The 19295-nt window shown below is 49.4% G+C and overlaps 6 protein-coding genes across 6 annotated transcripts; 5 read left to right on the forward strand and 1 right to left on the reverse strand.

Moving 5' to 3' along the window:
- Nucleotides 1–3644: 3644 nt before the first annotated feature.
- N7525_004951 (uncharacterized protein) lies at nucleotides 3645–5226 on the forward strand (the record flags this gene model as incomplete). The annotated part of the gene is made up of 3 exons (XM_002565297.2): nucleotides 3645–4032; nucleotides 4114–4985; nucleotides 5056–5226. 3 exons carry the CDS (start codon nucleotides 3645–3647, stop codon nucleotides 5224–5226), a joined length of 1431 nt encoding a protein of 476 aa, XP_002565343.2.
- A 1940-nt stretch (nucleotides 5227–7166) lies between these two features.
- On the forward strand, nucleotides 7167–9919 carry N7525_004952 (UBA/TS-N domain protein; the record flags this gene model as incomplete). The annotated part of the gene is made up of 2 exons (XM_002565296.1): nucleotides 7167–9746; nucleotides 9818–9919. The coding sequence occupies 2 exons, from the start codon at nucleotides 7167–7169 to the stop codon at nucleotides 9917–9919; spliced, it is 2682 nt and encodes an 893-aa protein (XP_002565342.1).
- Nucleotides 9920–10459: 540 nt separating this feature from the next.
- trm61 (tRNA 1-methyladenosine methyltransferase subunit GCD14) lies at nucleotides 10460–11965 on the reverse strand (the record flags this gene model as incomplete). Its single annotated transcript, XM_002565295.1, has 1 exon — nucleotides 10460–11965. One exon carries the CDS (start codon nucleotides 11963–11965, stop codon nucleotides 10460–10462), a length of 1506 nt encoding a protein of 501 aa, XP_002565341.1.
- Nucleotides 11966–12297: 332 nt separating this feature from the next.
- On the forward strand, nucleotides 12298–14762 carry N7525_004954 (cysteine--tRNA ligase; the record flags this gene model as incomplete). The annotated part of the gene is made up of 2 exons (XM_002565294.1): nucleotides 12298–12588; nucleotides 12651–14762. The coding sequence occupies 2 exons, from the start codon at nucleotides 12298–12300 to the stop codon at nucleotides 14760–14762; spliced, it is 2403 nt and encodes an 800-aa protein (XP_002565340.1).
- Nucleotides 14763–15218: 456 nt separating this feature from the next.
- Nucleotides 15219–16569, forward strand: N7525_004955 (transaldolase family protein; the record flags this gene model as incomplete). The annotated part of the gene is made up of 7 exons (XM_061213230.1): nucleotides 15219–15291; nucleotides 15371–15414; nucleotides 15473–15598; nucleotides 15664–15772; nucleotides 15843–16074; nucleotides 16127–16454; nucleotides 16504–16569. The coding sequence occupies 7 exons, from the start codon at nucleotides 15219–15221 to the stop codon at nucleotides 16567–16569; spliced, it is 978 nt and encodes a 325-aa protein (XP_061070251.1).
- A 357-nt stretch (nucleotides 16570–16926) lies between these two features.
- Nucleotides 16927–18255, forward strand: N7525_004956 (PQ-loop repeat-containing protein; the record flags this gene model as incomplete). Its single annotated transcript, XM_002565292.1, has 2 exons — nucleotides 16927–16982; nucleotides 17151–18255. The coding sequence occupies 2 exons, from the start codon at nucleotides 16927–16929 to the stop codon at nucleotides 18253–18255; spliced, it is 1161 nt and encodes a 386-aa protein (XP_002565338.1).
- Nucleotides 18256–19295: the final 1040 nt, after the last annotated feature.

Raw genomic sequence — 19295 nt, forward strand, 5'->3', positions numbered from 1 at the left:
AAGGGACTATCATTTCACTGTGGCAATGGACGAATCATGTCCTCGGAGAATCTCAGAGAATGGAGAGATGGGAATGGAACCATCAGGTAAATTTTGGTCCAAGGTGCCACCAGGTGGTACGTGTATAGATCGCTCAGATGCAGATTATTTCGATCAGACCAAGAAACATGCGGAAATGCACGGACTAGCGTACCGTTCAATGAACAAAAAAAAGCAAAAAAAGAAAAAGAAAGAAAAATTGATAAAATGATAAAATGATGAAAGGCACGGCTTGCCCTATACGGAATCTCGAACCCACTTCGGGTACTTCAATGGTGTGAATGGTCAGCTATCGCGCATCGCGTTAATTTCCTTGTAAATATCTGGTTAAACAAGCGCATGTTCGAGATTTTATGGATTAAGTTCACTTATTATGGGTAATAATTAATAATAGACTGCGTTTTAGGGGAATAATTCTGGGACTTCAGACATAAATATGTAAAACCCCCAAGGTGCGCCTGTACGGAGTATGGGAAAGTACAACGCACAGCATACAACGTACACCGTACACCGGAAACCGGAGAACTGACTCGGATATCAAAGTGTGTCCTGGCCAGCATTACCCCTATCAGCTAGAAAAGGAAGGTGTCGCTTCTCCCATGTATAAATATGAACTACGTCTCTCAAGGCCAGACTTCAAGGTTTCACATCGCAATCTGCCCCTCTTTCCGGAAATGTGTCTAGACGTTATAAAGTAATTGCAGGCTCGATCCTTATTTGTCACGAATAGATACAATGCATGATACATGTAGTATAGTGGAGAGTGCAGGGGTGTGAAGGATGATACTTCTATGACGTTGAAATCCTTCGACCTTTAAATGTAACATTCCAACTCTTAGCTCATCTCCCGACTTAAGCCCAAATTTATACGGAGCACGATTTATACGATAATGCAAGGACCCAGCTAACGGGAAGCACGGGCCTGGCCACTCTGCTGGGTCGTTTCAGTTTAACTCTGTTTTTTTTTTCTTTTTCTTTTTTTTTTTTTTTCTTCCTTTTGCCCTTTTCCTTTCTTCCTTTCTTTTCTTTTCCCTGAGAATGGCAGCTAGGAACGGATCATAACTTGCACGGAGTACGGAGTACATTGTATCCATATTGACTTGGCGACAATAATTGAGTATTGTGTGAAGTGACTATTAATTGTCCGAGCCCTGAAAGTCAGGGGCGAAAGATCCACTGATTTGATTTCCATTCGCTCCCGTGCTCGTCCTCCCGAGAGGTTCCGCTGTTTTTTTCTGAGAAAAAGCGGAGTTCTGACTTGCCTTTCTACCGTAAAACACTTCTCGGTCACAAATACTCACGGAGAACTCCGTTGCATAGCATTGTCAAGACATAGTACGGAGTACATAGAAGACACTTGGAATACTATAGGACTCTTTATAGTTACCCCGCTCTAAGGACTAGATAGTATATCAATAGTAGGAAACTCATTTTTAGGATCTCGACAACGCGGGGATTTTCCCTGAAATTGGGGTATCATAATCAATAATGATACAATATATATGCAGGCCTAAACTTTGGTCTAGATTATCGATTTGGATACATACATCCGGTTCGGAGCTGTAAATCAATTTACCTGGGTACGGAGTATAGAAGTATAACAAGGTGTAGCCTGATTGGCCTTGTCACTGGCATCTCTAATACATATTCTTTCCATATCCTTTTTAACGTCTTTTTTGGTCCTCTTGAAGCCATACTAAAGAGTCGCCAAGACCTTGTAATCCCCGAACCTTGGTAGGGACGGAATTCCCGCAATCTACTTAGATTATTTATCACTTTTACTTACCTAGGTACGGAATCTAACCCTACTAGGTACTGCTTATATGGATAATATTAACTGAAGGCTTCTCTTCCTAAAAAAGGGGAGTTAGGTCTACGAATAGACGATCAACTCTACGACAGTTCTTTACTAAAGATACGGCTATTAGAGGCTGTGCTACTGATATTTGGCACATAGTCAATACCAAGGAAAGTGCTCCGTATAGCAAGATACCTTCGGTAGGTCGCTTGTTTAGCTTGCTTATAAAATATCAATTTAAGGACTTCGTTAACCTACTAGGTATGGGATAAACCAATAAGAAAAGCTATACACGCACGCTCTTTCTCCGTAAAGGCCTCCCACCGTGTTGCAGTTCTTAATAATGTAATCATAAAGTGCAATCAATCTCGAATAATCAGTTGTTGTCAAAATTTCAATGGGCGCGAACCCAATTACCAGATAAAGCAGCGGAAATATGTTGGAACAAATGGCTGATGGTTTGGTATGTACGCAAAGGTCGCGGAGCCAGACAGAACATCCCGACCAAGGCTGTGATATTGGACCGCGATATTCTTAGTTTGCGCATGGTAGCCAGGGGGTGGAAAAGCTCAAATAAAATATTCTCCAAGAATCCATGAAGGATGACTTGGAATGTTTGAAAATTTCCCAGGCGTGTCTCTCACAGTTGCACGTTCCGGAGGCTTCAGACAGGCGATGAGTGGGTAAAAAATTATAAAGAGTATCCAAAGCATGCAGAAGCGAGTCGACCGTGAAGAGTGTCTCGAGATGCGGATAAGTGTGAATGTGTTCATAGAGGATGGGCGGTGTCGATGTGAGGAAGTCAAGTGGAACATAGCAATGCTCAGTAGTAGACTAGAACCGCTTACCGGCATCTAGATCATCAAAAGTCTACAGAGGACACCTACTGGAGTCTTGTTGGAAAAAAGGTAATAGCTGCACCCATTATAACCGAGAAAGCGGCAGTGTGGGAGACAATCTGGAAGGGTCTCAGATGGATTTTGGATTATGCTTTGTGACGGTGAAGCCAGCCCACGGAAGACAAAGATTTCTGATGGGTGTTGTACTCAGAAATGAGAGGGGAGACTCACAGGATTGACGGATGTTTGTATGACATGCATAATAGAGAGGTCCACGAAGACGTAACTAGTATAGGCGCCAGCTGCCTTTTCTGGGAAATACTGATGCCTTGATGCTCGATTTTGGCCTGGTCCTTGACCGCTTGGCAGCTACACACAGCTCTGTACAACGTAATGTAAATCATGAGCTTGTAAAAATAAGGATTTTTGGCACTATACAAATCCATGCGTCTCCAATTTCTATGGCGGGTTATGCCTCCGTATATCAAAATGAGTATATGGAAACATAAACAGCCTTGAAAATTGAAATGTATGCACAGATTTGTATAGTGCAAAAAACCTCATTTCCATACATCCATGGATGGTGACAAAATCTACCTAGGTAGGTAACTAGTTAACCCTTCTGTCGGTTTTAACTCAGGCCCACAGGCCAAAACCAGGCACTAAGGCATCAGTACTTCCCGGGAAGGGTTTTGGCAGCTGGTGCCTACATATACTACAACATAGTTACGTCTTCGTACTCACAAGTCTCCAGGTCGCTCCTGCCAGTAGATAAAGATTACATACGTAGCTCCCCATTTTAGAACAGCCATAATGTTTGCACATGTGATTACCATAGAGGATAGAACACAACAATATCATATAGTAACTGTGTGCACCCATCTCGCAAATTATTGAAGTTGGTCAAAGTGGTATCTAATCTCCGAAACCCAAAGCGGAAGCGGACAGGATCGCCTCTATCCCTGCTGATGTTGAAGCTGATGTTGAAGCTGATGTTGAAGCTGATGTTGAAGCTGATGTTGAAGCTGAGCTTAAAGACGGACGAGCCATTAACCCCTATTGATAACGCAAGCACCACTCAGCCGCAGTTCCTCGAGTTAGCTGAAGACAAACTGTCGCTCGCCAGCATGGCTGATAGAGAAAGGCCGACACATGAAGGCCACGGCCATGAGGAAGAGGAAACTTTTGATTCTGATTATGATGAGGGTGACGCTGTCCTAGCTCGTGGTTACCCACGAAACCATCATAACCTCGTTAAGCATGGTTTCAGACCTATATGGACATACCACGAGGGATATCCTGAAGATGAGATCCCGGCGGACATCCAAGAATGGCTGGACGAGAATGGGCAACGAAGTATGTTTATCCCCCCCCTTCTCTTTTTTTTTGTCCTTCCTTATCTAGGAACTCAGTAGCTAATCCCATGTACGACAATAGAATCTACTGAAATCATCGGCCCCTTGCGCAGCCTGGCATGGCTGGCGGGATTGGACGAACTCGTCCAAGCCATCGACCACCCCGCATACGTCATCGAAGACGATATCGAAGTCGTTCCCTTCGGGGCTGGCCTGTTGTGGCCAGTAGACAAACGGGCAGAGGAAGGGACAGTGCCGCCCATGATATGGGCAAAGGCCTCGGGCAACAACCCTCCAATCATGTCTTCGCCCCTCGTAACGACAGTCACCAGTACCGTACCGACCGCCATCAAAGGGGAGCTTGAAACCCACAGTCTCCGCGATCTCTACCCGGCCTCTCGGGTCAAAGCACAGGACCCTGTTAAATGTGTCAAGATACGTTTTGACAAGAACCTGAATCGGCTAGAAGCCAATATCAGGAAGCTCATCGGTGCCCCGCTTGAATCAGAAAATCTTTGGTTTCGGGGACTAAATTTAAGCGCATTGGAATCAACATTGGCCTGCTTTTTCCCTGAGAGAAGTAGCCAGAATGCTGAAAATGAATTTGGTCCAGGCTTTTACACTGCGAACACCCTACATTTCGCATTGGGGTATATTCGGACTGGAGGCGCTATTATGGTCTTTAAAGACCCAGACATGCACAGTACCAATGTCTGGGAGCCAGATCTAGAATCTTGGAATGCATGGGTTGCCAGATGGAAGCATCTCCCACTGGAGATTGCGCAGCAGCAAATCCCAGTGGAGTATGCCAGCGCGGACTTCATCAAGGGGGCAATTTCTAGCTCGGCCCAGACAGGCCGTCGGGTTCCTACCCAGTCTGAGGATATTCAGTTGGTCGCCTGCAGCTATAAAGGCTGCAAGGCCTTATCCGAATCCCTTGAGTTGATAATCTTTGTAGAGCGGGCCTAGGGAGTCTTGTTGGTCCTTTTGTGTGGTCTTCTTTGCTTTTTGCTCTTCATTTTAGGGTGTCTTGTTGGTCCTTCTGTTCCCCGTCGTTGCTTACCGTGAGACCGTCGCTGGCGAGTCCAGCATGACTGCCCAGCCCATTGAGGAGGAGGTCTCCCTCGCCATCGAATCTGGCAAGATCAGCCCCCGTGACGACTGGTCTTCTTTGCTTTTTGCTCTTTATTTTTAGCCGGACATTACGGAGTACTTCTTGCTACAATGCGATACCATTTTTATTTGCACCTTTCGGTCCACTTTAGCATTTTAATACGTACAAAGGTAACTTAGGATCGTCGGGACGGAAGGGAACTGGGTATAGTATAGCCATGGATTATGTGCATACAGGGTTAACGATGTACGCACGTGGTGCATGTCTAACTATATAAATCTGCACTGCTGCCCTTGATACTACATACATGCATCCTGGGTAGTCCATTCGGATTCCCGGATTCCCGGACAAGCGGCTTTGAAAGACGGCGGGTTCTGTGGCCCTTGGATCTTTTAGCATTTACTCCGAACTATACGGGGTACTGAAGAGGGGGTGGGCACTATGGGGACTGGACTGCCGCGAGAGTTGCGCCATTCCTCTTGATTCTCGTATCTTCCTGCCAAACTTCATTAGCCTGCGCGCTAATGCATGAAGCTTTTCTCAATTAGTGCTTTTCACTAAACCTTAAACGATCGAACATGGATTTAGCGAATGATGCAATGGCCTCTTATTGACGCTTCCAAAGAAGACTCATACGGGATACTGAGTACGGCCTATGTTGTACATTTGTAGCTTGAGAGAACGTAAATACATATGTAGATATGGATTACAACTTACGGTGAATAATGTAGATCTTGCATCTCCAACTACCCCTCTACCCCTCTACCCCTTTTTGATGCTTCCAGAAAAGACAAAATAGTTCTAGACTGGTCCGAGTATTGTATTTTCCGCCCATGACGTCCCTAATTGGGGTATGATACGCGTTCGCCAAAAGTAGAAATGGAACTAACTTAGCGAAATCTGCAACTAATTTAGGCCCTGGAGGCCAGGAAATCCCTTTCCATTACGATTGAATGGTAGTTTAAGTTCCGCTGGCTTGCCATGTCTAGATCTTCGAGGGCAAGTTTCTTCGCGGTCTCCAGATTTTGGCTTTCTGCCGCTTAGATTGCCAACGTGTTTGGAGGATGGAGTATCTGTACGGAGTAAGTATTCCGTACGTTGTTTGGCTGTGGTTAGGGATACCCCATCTGGTCATTATACAGGCATTGGGGAAATACGCAAAAGCTTATACCGTGGGAACACCAAGTGCCAGCTGGCTTTATTGACAAAACACTCCTGTCTGTTATAGACCGTTCCTTGCCTTTTTACAGGAATAGCTTTAACGGCCGAGGCACGTTCCCCTTGCCGATAAAACTGAGATCCATGGTCTCTCCGGCGTAAGATGTTTAGAGCCTTTCTCAGTGCCTTGGCCTACTCAAATCCATCACCAGGGATCTGGGTGAGGGGTGACATATATATCCACCATGCGTTGTCGGTGTATTGTTAGGTAGTCTCTTTTCCATTTAACCATCGGATTTGCCGAGTTCGTGGGGTCAGTTGGGCGGAGCAACTATGGTGATCTCTGCGAATACTTCCCATGTTCTTTTAGGAATCGACGGCGAGGACGAGGGCAATTTGAGTGATTATTTAGTTGGTTATAAGTCAAAATATAGTGTAAAAAATGAAGAAGTTGAAGGTCTCTAGATTGAGATATCTCTCACATCGGCGTCATTGCGTATGCCTCGAACTAGCTTTTCATGTTAGAGGCAATCGATTTCTGAGAGGCTTTCAGCCTCAATGTCAGAAATTGGATATAATAAACTGATAATCCCCAGACAGCATTTAAAGGAAATGAAGCTATCCCAAAATGCGCGAGATGAAACCACAGCATCACGTGCCGGCCGCAATGCGGTCTGGATCCCCCACATGCAGGGGGCAAGTGTCTCTGCATCTGCTTGCTAGCAAACGGTCGTTGAAATTACTTCGGGCTTCTTTCATATTGTGAGCTGGTGAGATCATGGAAAACCTTCATCCCTCTCCTGGGACCTAATCCTCATTCGAACCCACCAGACGTCACCTCTATCCTTTGCGACAAGCTCACCATGGAGGACCTAAACGGCTTGAGTTGGTCCTCCGATTCCAAAAACCCAAGCAAACCACCGCCACTGAGCTCTGGGTACTTGTACCCAAGTATATCATCAAATGGTGGCTCTGGCAGGTCTACCCCGTTATCCGCGACCTCGAACCGCTCAAGCTCGCCATCCAAGCCCGCCACCTCTACCGGAGATAGCTTTGCGAACCTGGTCTCATTCAATTCTTCCGCCGGAAACAAGAACCTTTCTCTCATGGAACAGCAGAAGCGTTTGCAGGAGGAAAAGGCTAAAAAAGAAGCCGAGAATCGCAGCCGATTTGAATCGCAGTACGGAGGCCAGAACAATCAATTCTGGGACAACTTTGAAGGACGTAGGCAGAGCCCCGCGTCTGTACCTGCTTCTCGATCTGCGCCACTGCTCACGGACGATGAGGATATTCTGGCCGCGTTCGATGCTGCAGCGCCGGTGGATGCGTCGACCCATTTCCCAGTCCCCACCTCTTCGAGAGCGTCGCCTCAAATCGACATGAACAGTCGGCCAGAACCTTCCAATGGTGGAATTATCATGCAGGACAACACGGGGATGGGCGCCTTTGATGACGATGACCCATTCGGCCTCAATCAATTGAAGCCAAAACCTGCTCCCGCTCCTCAGCCTCAACAAGGCGACGATGATGATTTCCTTGGTTTGCTCGGGAAGCCGGTATCGGATATCCCACGCCAGGAACCGCCTCCCACATCTGCCACACCGTCAGATCGAGGACGAGACCAAGATGTATCTCCTATGCCTTCCAGCGAGGTCGATCGGGCTCTTGCGGAGTTGGTGGATATGGGATTCCCCGCAGATAAATCTCGCCGGGCCTTGAATACCACAGAGTCTGGGACCGACGTACAGGCTGCTGTTGGTTGGCTTCTTACCCAGGCTCATGCCGAGTCTCGACAGAAGACCGAAGGACATCCCAGTGCGACTCGTCCTGCCGATCGCGCTGAAAGGAGCGATAGTCGTAACCGTGACCGGCCTTCGTGGATGAGAGAAGAAATGCCGGAATCTCGGTCACGTCAGGATAGACGGAGTCCAGCATCGGGGGACAAAGACCCTGCGCAGGTTGCCTCTCAATTTGGTAATAACTTACTGAAATCAGCTGGCTCGCTTTGGAAGACTGGCAGTAAGAAATTTCAACAAGCCGTAAACGAATTCAACGCGGAGCATGACCCCAGCCAGCCACGTTGGATGAGAGATGCATCCTCTCCACAAGATGAACCTCCTCTCCAGCCGCAGCGTCCAGGTCGTCTTGATCAACCGGCTCAACCACAACGAGAACAGCAGGAATTCACTAATGAAGCGCTTCTTCTCGAGTCTGGAGATGGCCGGCCTCAGAAACCCCCTCGTCCTCGTGAAAGCCACCCCGACCCAAGGAGCCAGCCTCATAATCAATCGCCCCCTGGTGCTGTGCAATCAAGACAGCAAGCCAACTTCCTCCAGCGTCCATCCCGACCAAGTTCTCAAGATCCTAAATCTCGACTTTCACGGTTTGCGGCTGAAGAGCAGACAGCGCAAGCATATGTTAGTCCTGCGAGACGCAAGCGACCGCAGGCACCACCACCGCCTTCTGAACCTACCGTCGATCTCTTTGATTCTCCCGCCCCTTCGGCTAGTCGTCCAAAGCTTCCTACCCCAGCCCAGACTGCCACGCCTCCGACTCGCCCAGCTTCTATCCCCGTACGCCCTAAAGCCCCAACACGGTCTATCCCGCCTGTATCTCAAGAGGCACTTCAATCAACACACCGGCACCGCGGAAAGGCCGCAGACTCATACAAAAGAGGTGACTACGCGGAAGCCCACCAGAGCTTCTCTACGGCTCTCGGTATGCTCCCTGACAAGCATCCTATCACCATTATCATCCGCAGCAATCGTGCCATGACAGCCCTAAAGATCGGAGAACCCAAGTCCGCCATTGATGATGCCGACATCATCCTAACGTTCATCGGCCCGTCTAAGGGTGAATCGGAGGCGATCGATCTATGCACCGGGGAAGCGCCTAAGCCCATGAAAGACTTCTTTGGCAAGGCTTTGATGCGCAAAGCCGAAGCCCTAGAGCAACTCGAGCGCTGGGGTGATGCCGCACAGACATGGAAGCTGGCTGTAGAGTCTGGCCACGGTGGTAGCACGAGTATCCAAGGCCGGAACCGTTGCGAGAAAGCGGCTGGTATCAGCAAGCCTCAATCTAAGCCCGCAGTTCCTGCTAGGAAAAGGCCTTCACCCCCGCCTAAGAAGCCTTCGGCTATGTCCGATCTCGCAGCCACGTCAGCATCTGGGGCTGACTTTGAAGCAGTCAGTCGTCTGCGGCAAGCCAATCAGGCGGCTGAGCGCGCCGACGAAGAGAAATTTGCTCTTTCTGAGAGCGTCGACGCGAAAATTGCCGCCTGGAGAAATGGCAAGCAAGACAATTTGCGCGCGCTGCTGGGTAGCCTGGATTCTGTGCTATGGCCCGAGGCTGGGTGGAAGAAGATTGGCTTGTCGGAGCTGGTTCTGCCGAATAAGGTTAAGATTCAGTATATGAAGGGCATTTCCAAGGTGCACCCTGATAAGGTATGTTTACTCCCTTGTTGGGTGGCATTAGCTGCATTTTATCTGATTATCCAACTAACGTTCCCGGTTAGATCCCTACCACTGCCACTACTGAGCAGCGTATGATTGCTGGATCTGTGTTCGGAACCCTAAATGAAGCCTGGGATAAGTTCAGAGCTGAAAATAACCTCTGAACACTTCTATTTCCCTGTCGATACCATCTACCCGACGACGTCGTCATTACTTCGCTTATTGCATTTCATGATTTTATTATCTAGAAGGCGGCTTTGATAGCATCTTGTCCTATAGAGAATTTCCACATGAGCGGTTGCCTTCTTTACGGTTCTGATCACCTGTAGTATTCATTCCTCGCTGCTCGATTATCATTGATCCACGCTCGCTTGTTTTGCTCAGGTAGCCTGCACGACGACTGCTTCTTAGGCCAAGCCAGTTTCGCGTGTGGAAATAAACGGCTTCGAGTTAACGTTCAAGCGGATTATCGATCAATTCATGACCGCTAAAGAACTTCTGCCTCTGAGAGGATTGCAAATGCTGGTTTGATACCGAGAGGTTGATGACCACCAGCTTGGCTCCAGGATTGCGTACAATGCGAGTGATGAAAGAGCCTTTGAGTAAATGATATCTGCGACGTAGACTGTATTCAAAGCCACCAACGCCATTCTAGTTGTGGAACTTTTATGCTAATGAAACAAATCACTGGTATAGGTTCACCCTCATGCCTCGGTGCTTTCTTGCTTGGTCTCTTCTTCCTTGATCTCTTCTTCCTCAGCCTTATCTCCCGAATCTGGCTGTGGCCTTTCCGCCGACTGCTTCTGTTCTTCGCGGAGCTTTGCCCGTTCCATGGCAGCCTGTCTCTTCATTTGCTTCTTGCTTGTCTTCGGTTCATTATCGGCCCTAACGACCTTGGCAGATGGCCATTGATCCCGGCACTTTTGCTCATCTTCTTCAGACCAAGCCCGAGGCAAGATCGCAAAGACCAAGTATGAGGTGTGAGTTCGGAGGTCGGGCTCTGATCGATGTGTCAAGCGACCCTGAGCATATATGGGGACATCTGTCTTCTCTTTATAGAACGGCGTCTCCTTCGCAATCGGCTGATAATCTGGCTGGTCTTTGGTCAATCGATTATCCCGGATGAGCTTGGCACGTTGTTCATCACTGCGAAGCTTTGCCACTGCCTCCTCGACGGTCTTAGGAAACAGTGTAGCTCCACGAACGCCCTCGGTATCTAGACCGATACGCTCCCGCTTGACATCTAGCCGACGCTGGGCGACTTCCACCATTGAAATATTGAGCCATGATAGCTTGCGCATTGTGCGAATTGTACGCTCTGCTTGCTCGAGACAGGGCGAGAATGTGCACAGATAAGCCGGGGACTCAGGGTCCAGGGCGGATTCCTGCCCGGGTGGCGGGTTGCGCGTGAGATGTTTCAGTGCGAGCCAGGGAGCAGGAAGATCCAGGAAGATGGCGTTGGCCTTGGGTGATTTGCCGGTTTTGGGGTCGCCCAACAGGAATCCGTCTTCGTAGACATCGCGATGCGTAGCCTCAACTATGCCGTCGAGACCGTGGTCTCTCAGTTCCTTCTGCACTTTGGCCGCGCGCTGTTCGTGGAATTCGAAACTGCAGACCTTGCCTAGACGTCGCCGTTTCGTCGCTTCTTCTGTCCCGGGATACCCGTTGAAAACGGCGCGTGCGGAGGCGTGCGTGAACGAGCCGCTGCCGGCTCCGGCTTCGATGACTGTACTCCCCGGTCGTGCGCGGAGTCGGTGGAGGATGTAGCTGTAGTCTGGGGTGTAGACGACCTGCGTGCGGTGTGGAAGAGATATGGTCCATGCTTCGGGAGTCGGGGCAAGGATGTGTAGGAACCCACTCTCTGCAGAGACGGGGGCTCTTAATGATGGCTTCTTCTTCTCCTCTTCTGCGCCAGTTGTTGTTGCCTCGGCATCGAGCTCCTCTGCCTTGCGTTTGGCGCTTTGGGTGCGACCGCGCGAACCTGTGTCGACTTTCGAAGCGACAATCTGCGAGCCCCAGGGCTGTCCGATCAGAGTGCTGTGTGGGAACGAGCCGAAGCGGGTGTTGGTGACCTTTCCTTCCCAATAGCCTTGGTTCTCATCGTCATGGTCGCGGAGGATGGTCGGAACGATCTGGTCGCGACGGAGTTGCAAGAGGGCAAGGCTATCTTTGTCGGCTATAGTGTTCCGTGTGAGGAATGGGGAAGTCATGGTGAGCGGTATCAGTGAGGGTAATGGGTGTGGACAATCCCTAACTTGCTAGATCTCATTGCCTCTCCGCAAAGAAAAAAAGTATGTCATGCTCATTGCCTGATCGGGCCATACGTTAGGGCTCAGGGCTCGGTCCTCCCATCCCCAGTTGCCGCCAATCACAGCGAGTCCGCAGTTGATGGATGAGTCGATCTGGTCCTGACAAGAGCCCCTCCCCCTCCATTGCCTTTGTTTCTCTCTTTATGCTCTCCCCCCGACCCTCCCTTCTTTCCTTTTCTTTCTTTTCACCGTCCAAACAGCGGTTTTTATTGTCAGTCACTTCTTTCAGGTCTATGTCTTCTCGCCAGCAGCCGCCATGGCGGCAACCGCCCTCTAGTCCGGACGCGCAACTGCCTCCATTGAAGGTGTGGAACTCGTTGACCAAGTCCAAGACGCCCTTCGTCCCGATCGACTCTGCGGGCAAGAAAGTTGTGTGGTACGCGTGCGGACCGACTGTTTACGACGATGCGCACCTAGGACATGCCCGAAACTATGTTAGCACCGATATTATTCGCCGAATTATGCGCGACTACTTCAAGTTCGATGTCAACTTCGTTATGAACATTACAGACGTGGACGACAAGGTATGAATCAGGGTTGTGTATATGGATACAGCCTCAAGCGCGGTGACTCACCGATCCTATAGATCATCCTCCGCGCTAGACAACAACATTTGTTTAACGAATTCATCACCGCCAACCCTACGATCACCTCGGAGGTCTTAGATACCGTCAAAAGCGCTTTCGTCGCCTACTTAAAGAAGAACCTTCCCTTGCTCGACCCCGAAACCCCTCCGGCGCGGTACCAAAATGAGGTTGAAAAAACCTACGCGACTATCTTGAACGGTGGAGCTTTGCCAGGAAACGAGAAGGCAGGTGATGACGAGGCCAAGGTTAAGATGCACATCAAGACGGCTGCGTCTGCCGCAAAGGTCTTCGCGCAGGCGGAAACCCCCCATGGCTCGAGCGCCGACCCTGCTCTCTTTGCTGAGTCGTTCTATTCAAACGCGCAGGATCTCATTCTGCCTTATCTCGATGCTCTGAAAGGTGCATCGGTTGACGCGGACGATCACAGCATCTTCACCAAGTTGACTAAGAGATACGAGGAACGATTTACTAAGGATATGCGCGACCTGAACGTTCTTGATCCCACCGAGTTGACTCGCGTGACTGAATATGGCGATGAGATTGCGGCCTTCGTGGATCGTATTGTTAAGAATAACTTCGGATATGCTACAAAGGATGGATCGGTGTACTTTGATATCAATGCCTTCGAAGCGGCCGGCCACCCGTACGCTCGGCTTGAGCCATGGAGTCGATCAGACAACAAATTGGCTGCAGAGGGTGAAGGTTCGTTGGCCAGCAAAACGACAGAGAAGCGCGGTGCTTCCGATTTCGCTCTCTGGAAGTCGTCCAAGCCAGGGGAGCCAAGCTGGTCTAGTGCCTGGGGCAAGGGCCGCCCTGGTTGGCACATCGAATGCTCAGCCATGGCATCAGCCCGGCTGGGCAATCAGATGGACATTCACTCTGGTGGTATTGATCTTGCCTTCCCGCATCACGACAATGAGCTGGCCCAGAGTGAGGCATACTGGCACGGTGATCACAAGCATGAACAATGGGTTAACTACTTCCTTCACATGGGCCATCTGTCCATTCAAGGATCCAAGATGTCCAAGTCGTTGAAGAACTTCACTACCATCCGAGAAGCGCTTGATCGCAAAGACTGGTCACCGAGAAGTCTGCGCATTGTCTTCCTGCTGGGTGGCTGGAAGGATGGTGTTGAGATCACAGACGATCTGGTAAACACGGGCAGCTCATGGGAGGAGAAGGTGAACAACTTTTTCCTCAAGGTTAAGGATCCTGCCGCTCTCCAGTCATCAGGTACCGACACCACCTTTGCTGCTGATCTGGAAACGGCCAAGAAGGCCGTTCACGACCAGCTCTGTGATTCTTTCAACACTCCCGCTGTCATGGCATCGATCTCGGAACTCATCTCCAAGTTCAATATTGCCGACAAGGCCGCCGTGCCCTCCCAGGATGTTCAAGCTGCAGCCCAATGGGTAACCTCCATGGTGAACATGTTCGGTCTTAACGGGACCGCCTCGGCTGATAGCACCGAAATCGGCTGGTCTGGTATTGATATCCCCGAGGAGGCCAAGCCCTACCTGTACCCTCTATCGGCCATGCGTGACACACTCCGTGAAGCCGCACGATCCAAGGCTGGAATCTCCGCCAAGGATATCGAGGCGGCAGTTGCCCAAGCGTCGGCACCACAAGAGGCTTCCGAATCCGCTAAGCCGTACGCTGAGCTTTTCTCTAACTTCCGTAACAAGGTAGTCTCTTTGGAGTCCTCTGATTCTATAGGCAAGGATATTCTGTCCCTGTGCGACCGTGTGCGAGACATCGACCTCTTCGATGTTGGTATCGCCCTCGAAGATCGGGAGAACCAACCTGCCCTAGTCCGGCCAGTCACCCAGGAGATGCTCAAGGCGCGGGAAGAGAAGGAAACTCGGGCTCGCCAAAAGCAGGCTGAAAAGCTGAAGAACCAGCAGGAAGCTCTCAAGAAGGCGGAGAAGGGCAAGCTGAGCCACCTGGAGATGTTCCGTACCAGCGAATACACTGCCTGGGACGATGAAGGCATGCCTACCCGCGACGCTTCCGGTGAGGAGATCACCAAGAGCCGGGCGAAGAAGCTCCGCAAAGACTGGGAGCGTCAGAAGAAGGCACATGAGGCTTGGTTGGCTACCCAGGCCAAATAGGAGCCAACAACAAAAGAGAGCATTTGATTTTTAAATAGTTTGATAGGTATTGGGTATTTTGGGGGTGGATTTCCACTTTGCATCGCGAGGCGTCTCGGAATATATCCTTCTTGTCCTATACAAGCATATTGCCTGATTGGGATACTTTAAGCACCATCTTGATTTGCTGAATAGTCTCACTAATTGTTATGACCGTAGATTTGTCCGACCTAGCTATATCCTATCCGGCATCCCCCATGTACCACAATACACATGCAGTGCAGGGCCTGATGCGAAGTCCATACTAATCAGAAAGATGTTACTCGGCCCGACAAATCCGTGACTGCGGAGTGTGGAGGCCCGAAAACCCCCCCCCCCCCCCACCCTATTAAATACTGGAGTTGGAGAAGTGGGATGACCATTTCCATTTTCTTTTTCCTCGTCTCTCCATCATCTCGGATTTACTCTACACTCAAGATGGCTGTACAGACAGGCCTCGATTATATGCGTTCGCGCACGCTGGTCGATTGTGATACCATGGATGATGAAGGTGAGTCAACTGGCCTTTCTCCAGGGGTGTATCGTAGAGATATTATATTACCATTCCCAGATCGCTGACTGCTTTCTAGTCGCCAAAACCCTGGGCCCATTCCAGGACTGCACTTCTAACCAGGTAAGCACATGGACGTGCTACCCGTGGACTTAATTAGGCCATGAAATTGACCGTCCAGGCCATTGCACTCGGCGAGCTTTCTAAGCCGGAGCGATCTGCAATCATTGTCTCAGCGCGGTCAGATGCGGCAGTGCTGCATGCGAAGTACTCCATGGATATGAACGAACTGGCTGTCGAGATTTCGGTGAGTTGTGTTTCGATTATAGCATTGGTGGACTTGATGAAGAAGTCGACTAAATGGATTATTAGATGGTTAAGTTGGCCTTAGAAATGGCAAGACACATTCGTGGACGTGTCCATGTACAGGTCAATCCTTACTATTCGTACTCGACGGAGAAGATTATCGTCAATGCACTCCGTATGCTGGACTCCTTCCACTGACAGCGTTCTTTCTCGGTTAGATCTGATGCTGATGATATCAATCATAGGAATCGTGCAATTGTTCCAGCATTACCAGCCCGATTTCGACGTGTCTCGCATTTGTATCAAGATTCCAAGTACATGGGAAGGAATGATGGCCTGTCAAACACTTGAATTAGCTGGTGTGCGTACTCTAGCGACGACTCTGTTCAGCATGGCTCAAGCTGTACTCGCAGCTGAGGTCAACTGTACTTATATCGCACCGTATGTGAACGAACTGAAGGTGCATGTGCAACCAGGGTAAGTTTCAAACTCTTCTTTAAGACCTAACCTAATAATCCGGCCCCTTTAGTTACGTGGACAATGCGAAATTGCTCCCGCTTTGCGCAGCTATTCAGAAATACTACGAGTCCATCAGTTCGCGCACCATAGTCCTCCCCGCTAGCTTGACTTCTGTCGAGGAGATCTTCTTCCTTGCTGGGGTGGATCACATTACTATTTCACCTGGGCTGTTGACGCAATTGAAACAACCTTACGCAGGAAATGTCAAGTCATTGTTTGATATTGCGCCGACACTTCCTATCCCGGCACGGGGTGTCTCTTTCATCAACGATCGTGGAAGCTACCAGATCACGTTTGCCCGAGACCAGGGTGGTGCTAGCCAGATCAAGCTGACTGAGGTAAGCACATACACTGATCGACCTTTAAGCTTCGCTGACAGAGCCCAAGGCCATAAATATCTTCTGTGATGCCCAGGATAAGTTGGAGCAGCTTATGAGGGGACATTACCCATAGGTCTTTGAATTTTGATACCTCATGATTAAGTAAATGTCATTTTATTCGAGCTGTAACTTCATATATTGCAGGAAATAGAAGGAATTGAAAGAAATTAGCTCCTGAAATGCCGTCTACTTGCTGAACTTCTTATACTTCTAGTGCACGTGATCACACGTCATCCATGGCTCCAATTCTCGTCGCACCTCCAATTGCCTTATTTCCTTTTTCCCTTATTGTCAACTTGCACAGAGCTGGATCTTCCAGCAATTACATCTGTTTATATTGGCATTCTATTTTTACATTGTTTCGCTTCCCAAACCTCTATTGAGAGTACTTGAAAGTACTTGGCTCTGAGTCGCACGGTTCGCCTGCAAGATGTTCCCTTCGCAGGCGGCTAATTTTAACATTGAGGCCCTTAGCGGCATCTGCGGGTAAGTTCACCAAGCTGTACTTGTCTTCTTTTCATTTTTGGTGGCCTTCCATTGGCTGTTATATTCATTTAATGCATGCATGCGTGACAGCGGATGTAGATCTACTTGGCCCGATGATCTTTGCATGTTTATGTTTTGTTTTTCTTAATCCAATACTAACCAATCCAGATCTATTTCTATTGCCTGCTGGGTCGTCGTATTCTCCCCTCAGATCATCGAGAACTTCCGACGTGGCTCTGCAGATGGCCTCTCTCTCATCTTCCTCATCATCTGGTTGGCTGGCGATGTGTTCAACATATTAGGTGCCGTCCTACAAGGCGTTCTTCCTACCATGATCATCCTTGCAGTGTATTACACTCTAGCAGATATCGTTCTGCTGGGCCAGTGCTTTTACTACCGGGGGTTCAACCTCAGGGAGGAGCTATCCCCCTCGGCCACACCGGACCTTTTCGCAGCCAACGGTACTACCGATGCGGAGCTGAACGGCGCCGATCAAGCAGCACCAACAGAGAGATCAGCCCTCATCCCAAAGCCCAACGGCCAGGCCCAAACCCAAGACCCAGCTACAAACGTAACTGGACAGCAACCCCAAGCCGGGCCACATCCAGCCTCCGCCGGAAGACGGCACTCAGCAGCGTCGTACCATGATATCTTCCACTCGTCGGTAGACGCTACCCATCTATCACCCGCGACGCCCTTCGTGGAACCCAGCTCCGATTCCGCGGAACTGCGTGCTCAACGCGCCCGCCGTCGCCGCATCTCCGCCCTCCAATCCATCCTGTTCAACTCCACGGCTGTCGCCCTAGTCTGTGCGGCAGGTGTGATGGGCTGGTTCGTCAGCCCGGCAGCAAAGTCATCATCGCCAGACTCGGAACCTCTCACCATGGACGTTCTGGGTCAAGTATTTGGCTATTTCTGTGCAGTTTTGTACCTTGGCTCGCGCCTGCCCCAGCTTCTCTTGAACTACCGCCGCAAATCAACGGATGGTGTTTCCCTGCTGTTCTTCCTCTTTGCTTGCATTGGGAACTTGACTTATGTGCTCTCTATTCTGGCATACTCGCCTATTTGCCATGGGTCTTCCGAAGAGGTTCTGGGGCACCGCCGTCACCGTGCGCATTGTCGTCCTGGTGAGGCGGCTGCGCTGTATGGCCGGTATATTTTGGTGAACTTGTCCTGGCTGGTTGGTAGTGCTGGCACGCTGCTGCTGGATATGGCGATCTTTACACAATTCTTCCTGTATCGCGATGGCAAAATTGATGAGGAGGAAGAGTAGATATCCAAGAATAAGATGTAAGTTACGGTACATACATGAATGGTCTGAAATAAATATTATGGAACTTCAGCTGCCAGCTACCTTATCAACAGTACCTGTGCCTAGCAATACTCCTATTCTACGGCAGTAAATAATAGTAAGGCTTAGAACAATATGGTATATTCCCATCCCCTTACATCGTTTGTACCTACAATGTAACAACCTTCTATAGCGGAAAGCAAGTTGAAACTACAAACTGCGTATTATAGTACAAACATGAAGCTACAACTAAATGAACTAAACGCTGGAAGTGAGCACGAGGCCATCCATTCCCGAGAGAACAGCCCAAAGCCTTAACCAAAGGAGAAAATAGGCGAGACACATGCTTTGAAACAACTGCCAACACATCCCATGCTTGTCTTTTAGTTAGAAAAGGGAGGATACTCCTTAGATTCCCCAATGCGTTGTTGCTGACCTGGCTATTAACCATGAGGTCCTGATATGATATCCAACCGACGTATGGATGTCCACCGTAGCAAAACATCTCTCCTCCTCAACAGAGACAGAGCGAAAGAGCTGCAGGGCCAATCATATCGACTTACGATGCTGCGCAGGACGCCTCCACTTATACATGGATATAGAAGTAACTGGGCTTCGGTGGTGCCAGCAAGTTCTGATAATCATAATCGCACTCAATAATACCGCATCACTGCGGTCTTCATCAAAGTAAACGTCGGCCCATCGGCCTCGACGAAACCATATTACAGTTCTCTGAGATATTCACTAAATGTGAACCAACCGAACCACGCATTCGCCTTGAGTAATGGAGAGAGGTAAACTGGCGGTCAGTATAAATTTGCAAGTTGAGTTCTCGAAACGGGAAGATACATCCACGAAGCAGGGGATGGACATACACCATTGGCCCGTTTCGGCCATGAACCATCAACGACATGGGCAAAATGCCAGACCCTTAGACCTGAAACATATCCCATAGTTTTGTGTCATCCCATACTCGTAGCGCCATTCTGCGCTTGATGAGGGTATACCAGCTCCTGGGGGAG

The sequence above is a fragment of the Penicillium rubens genome (genome assembly GCF_028828025.1).
Source record: "Penicillium rubens strain IBT 27055 chromosome Unknown utg000002l_segment0_segment0, whole genome shotgun sequence".
Lineage (NCBI taxonomy): Eukaryota > Fungi > Ascomycota > Eurotiomycetes > Eurotiales > Aspergillaceae > Penicillium > Penicillium rubens.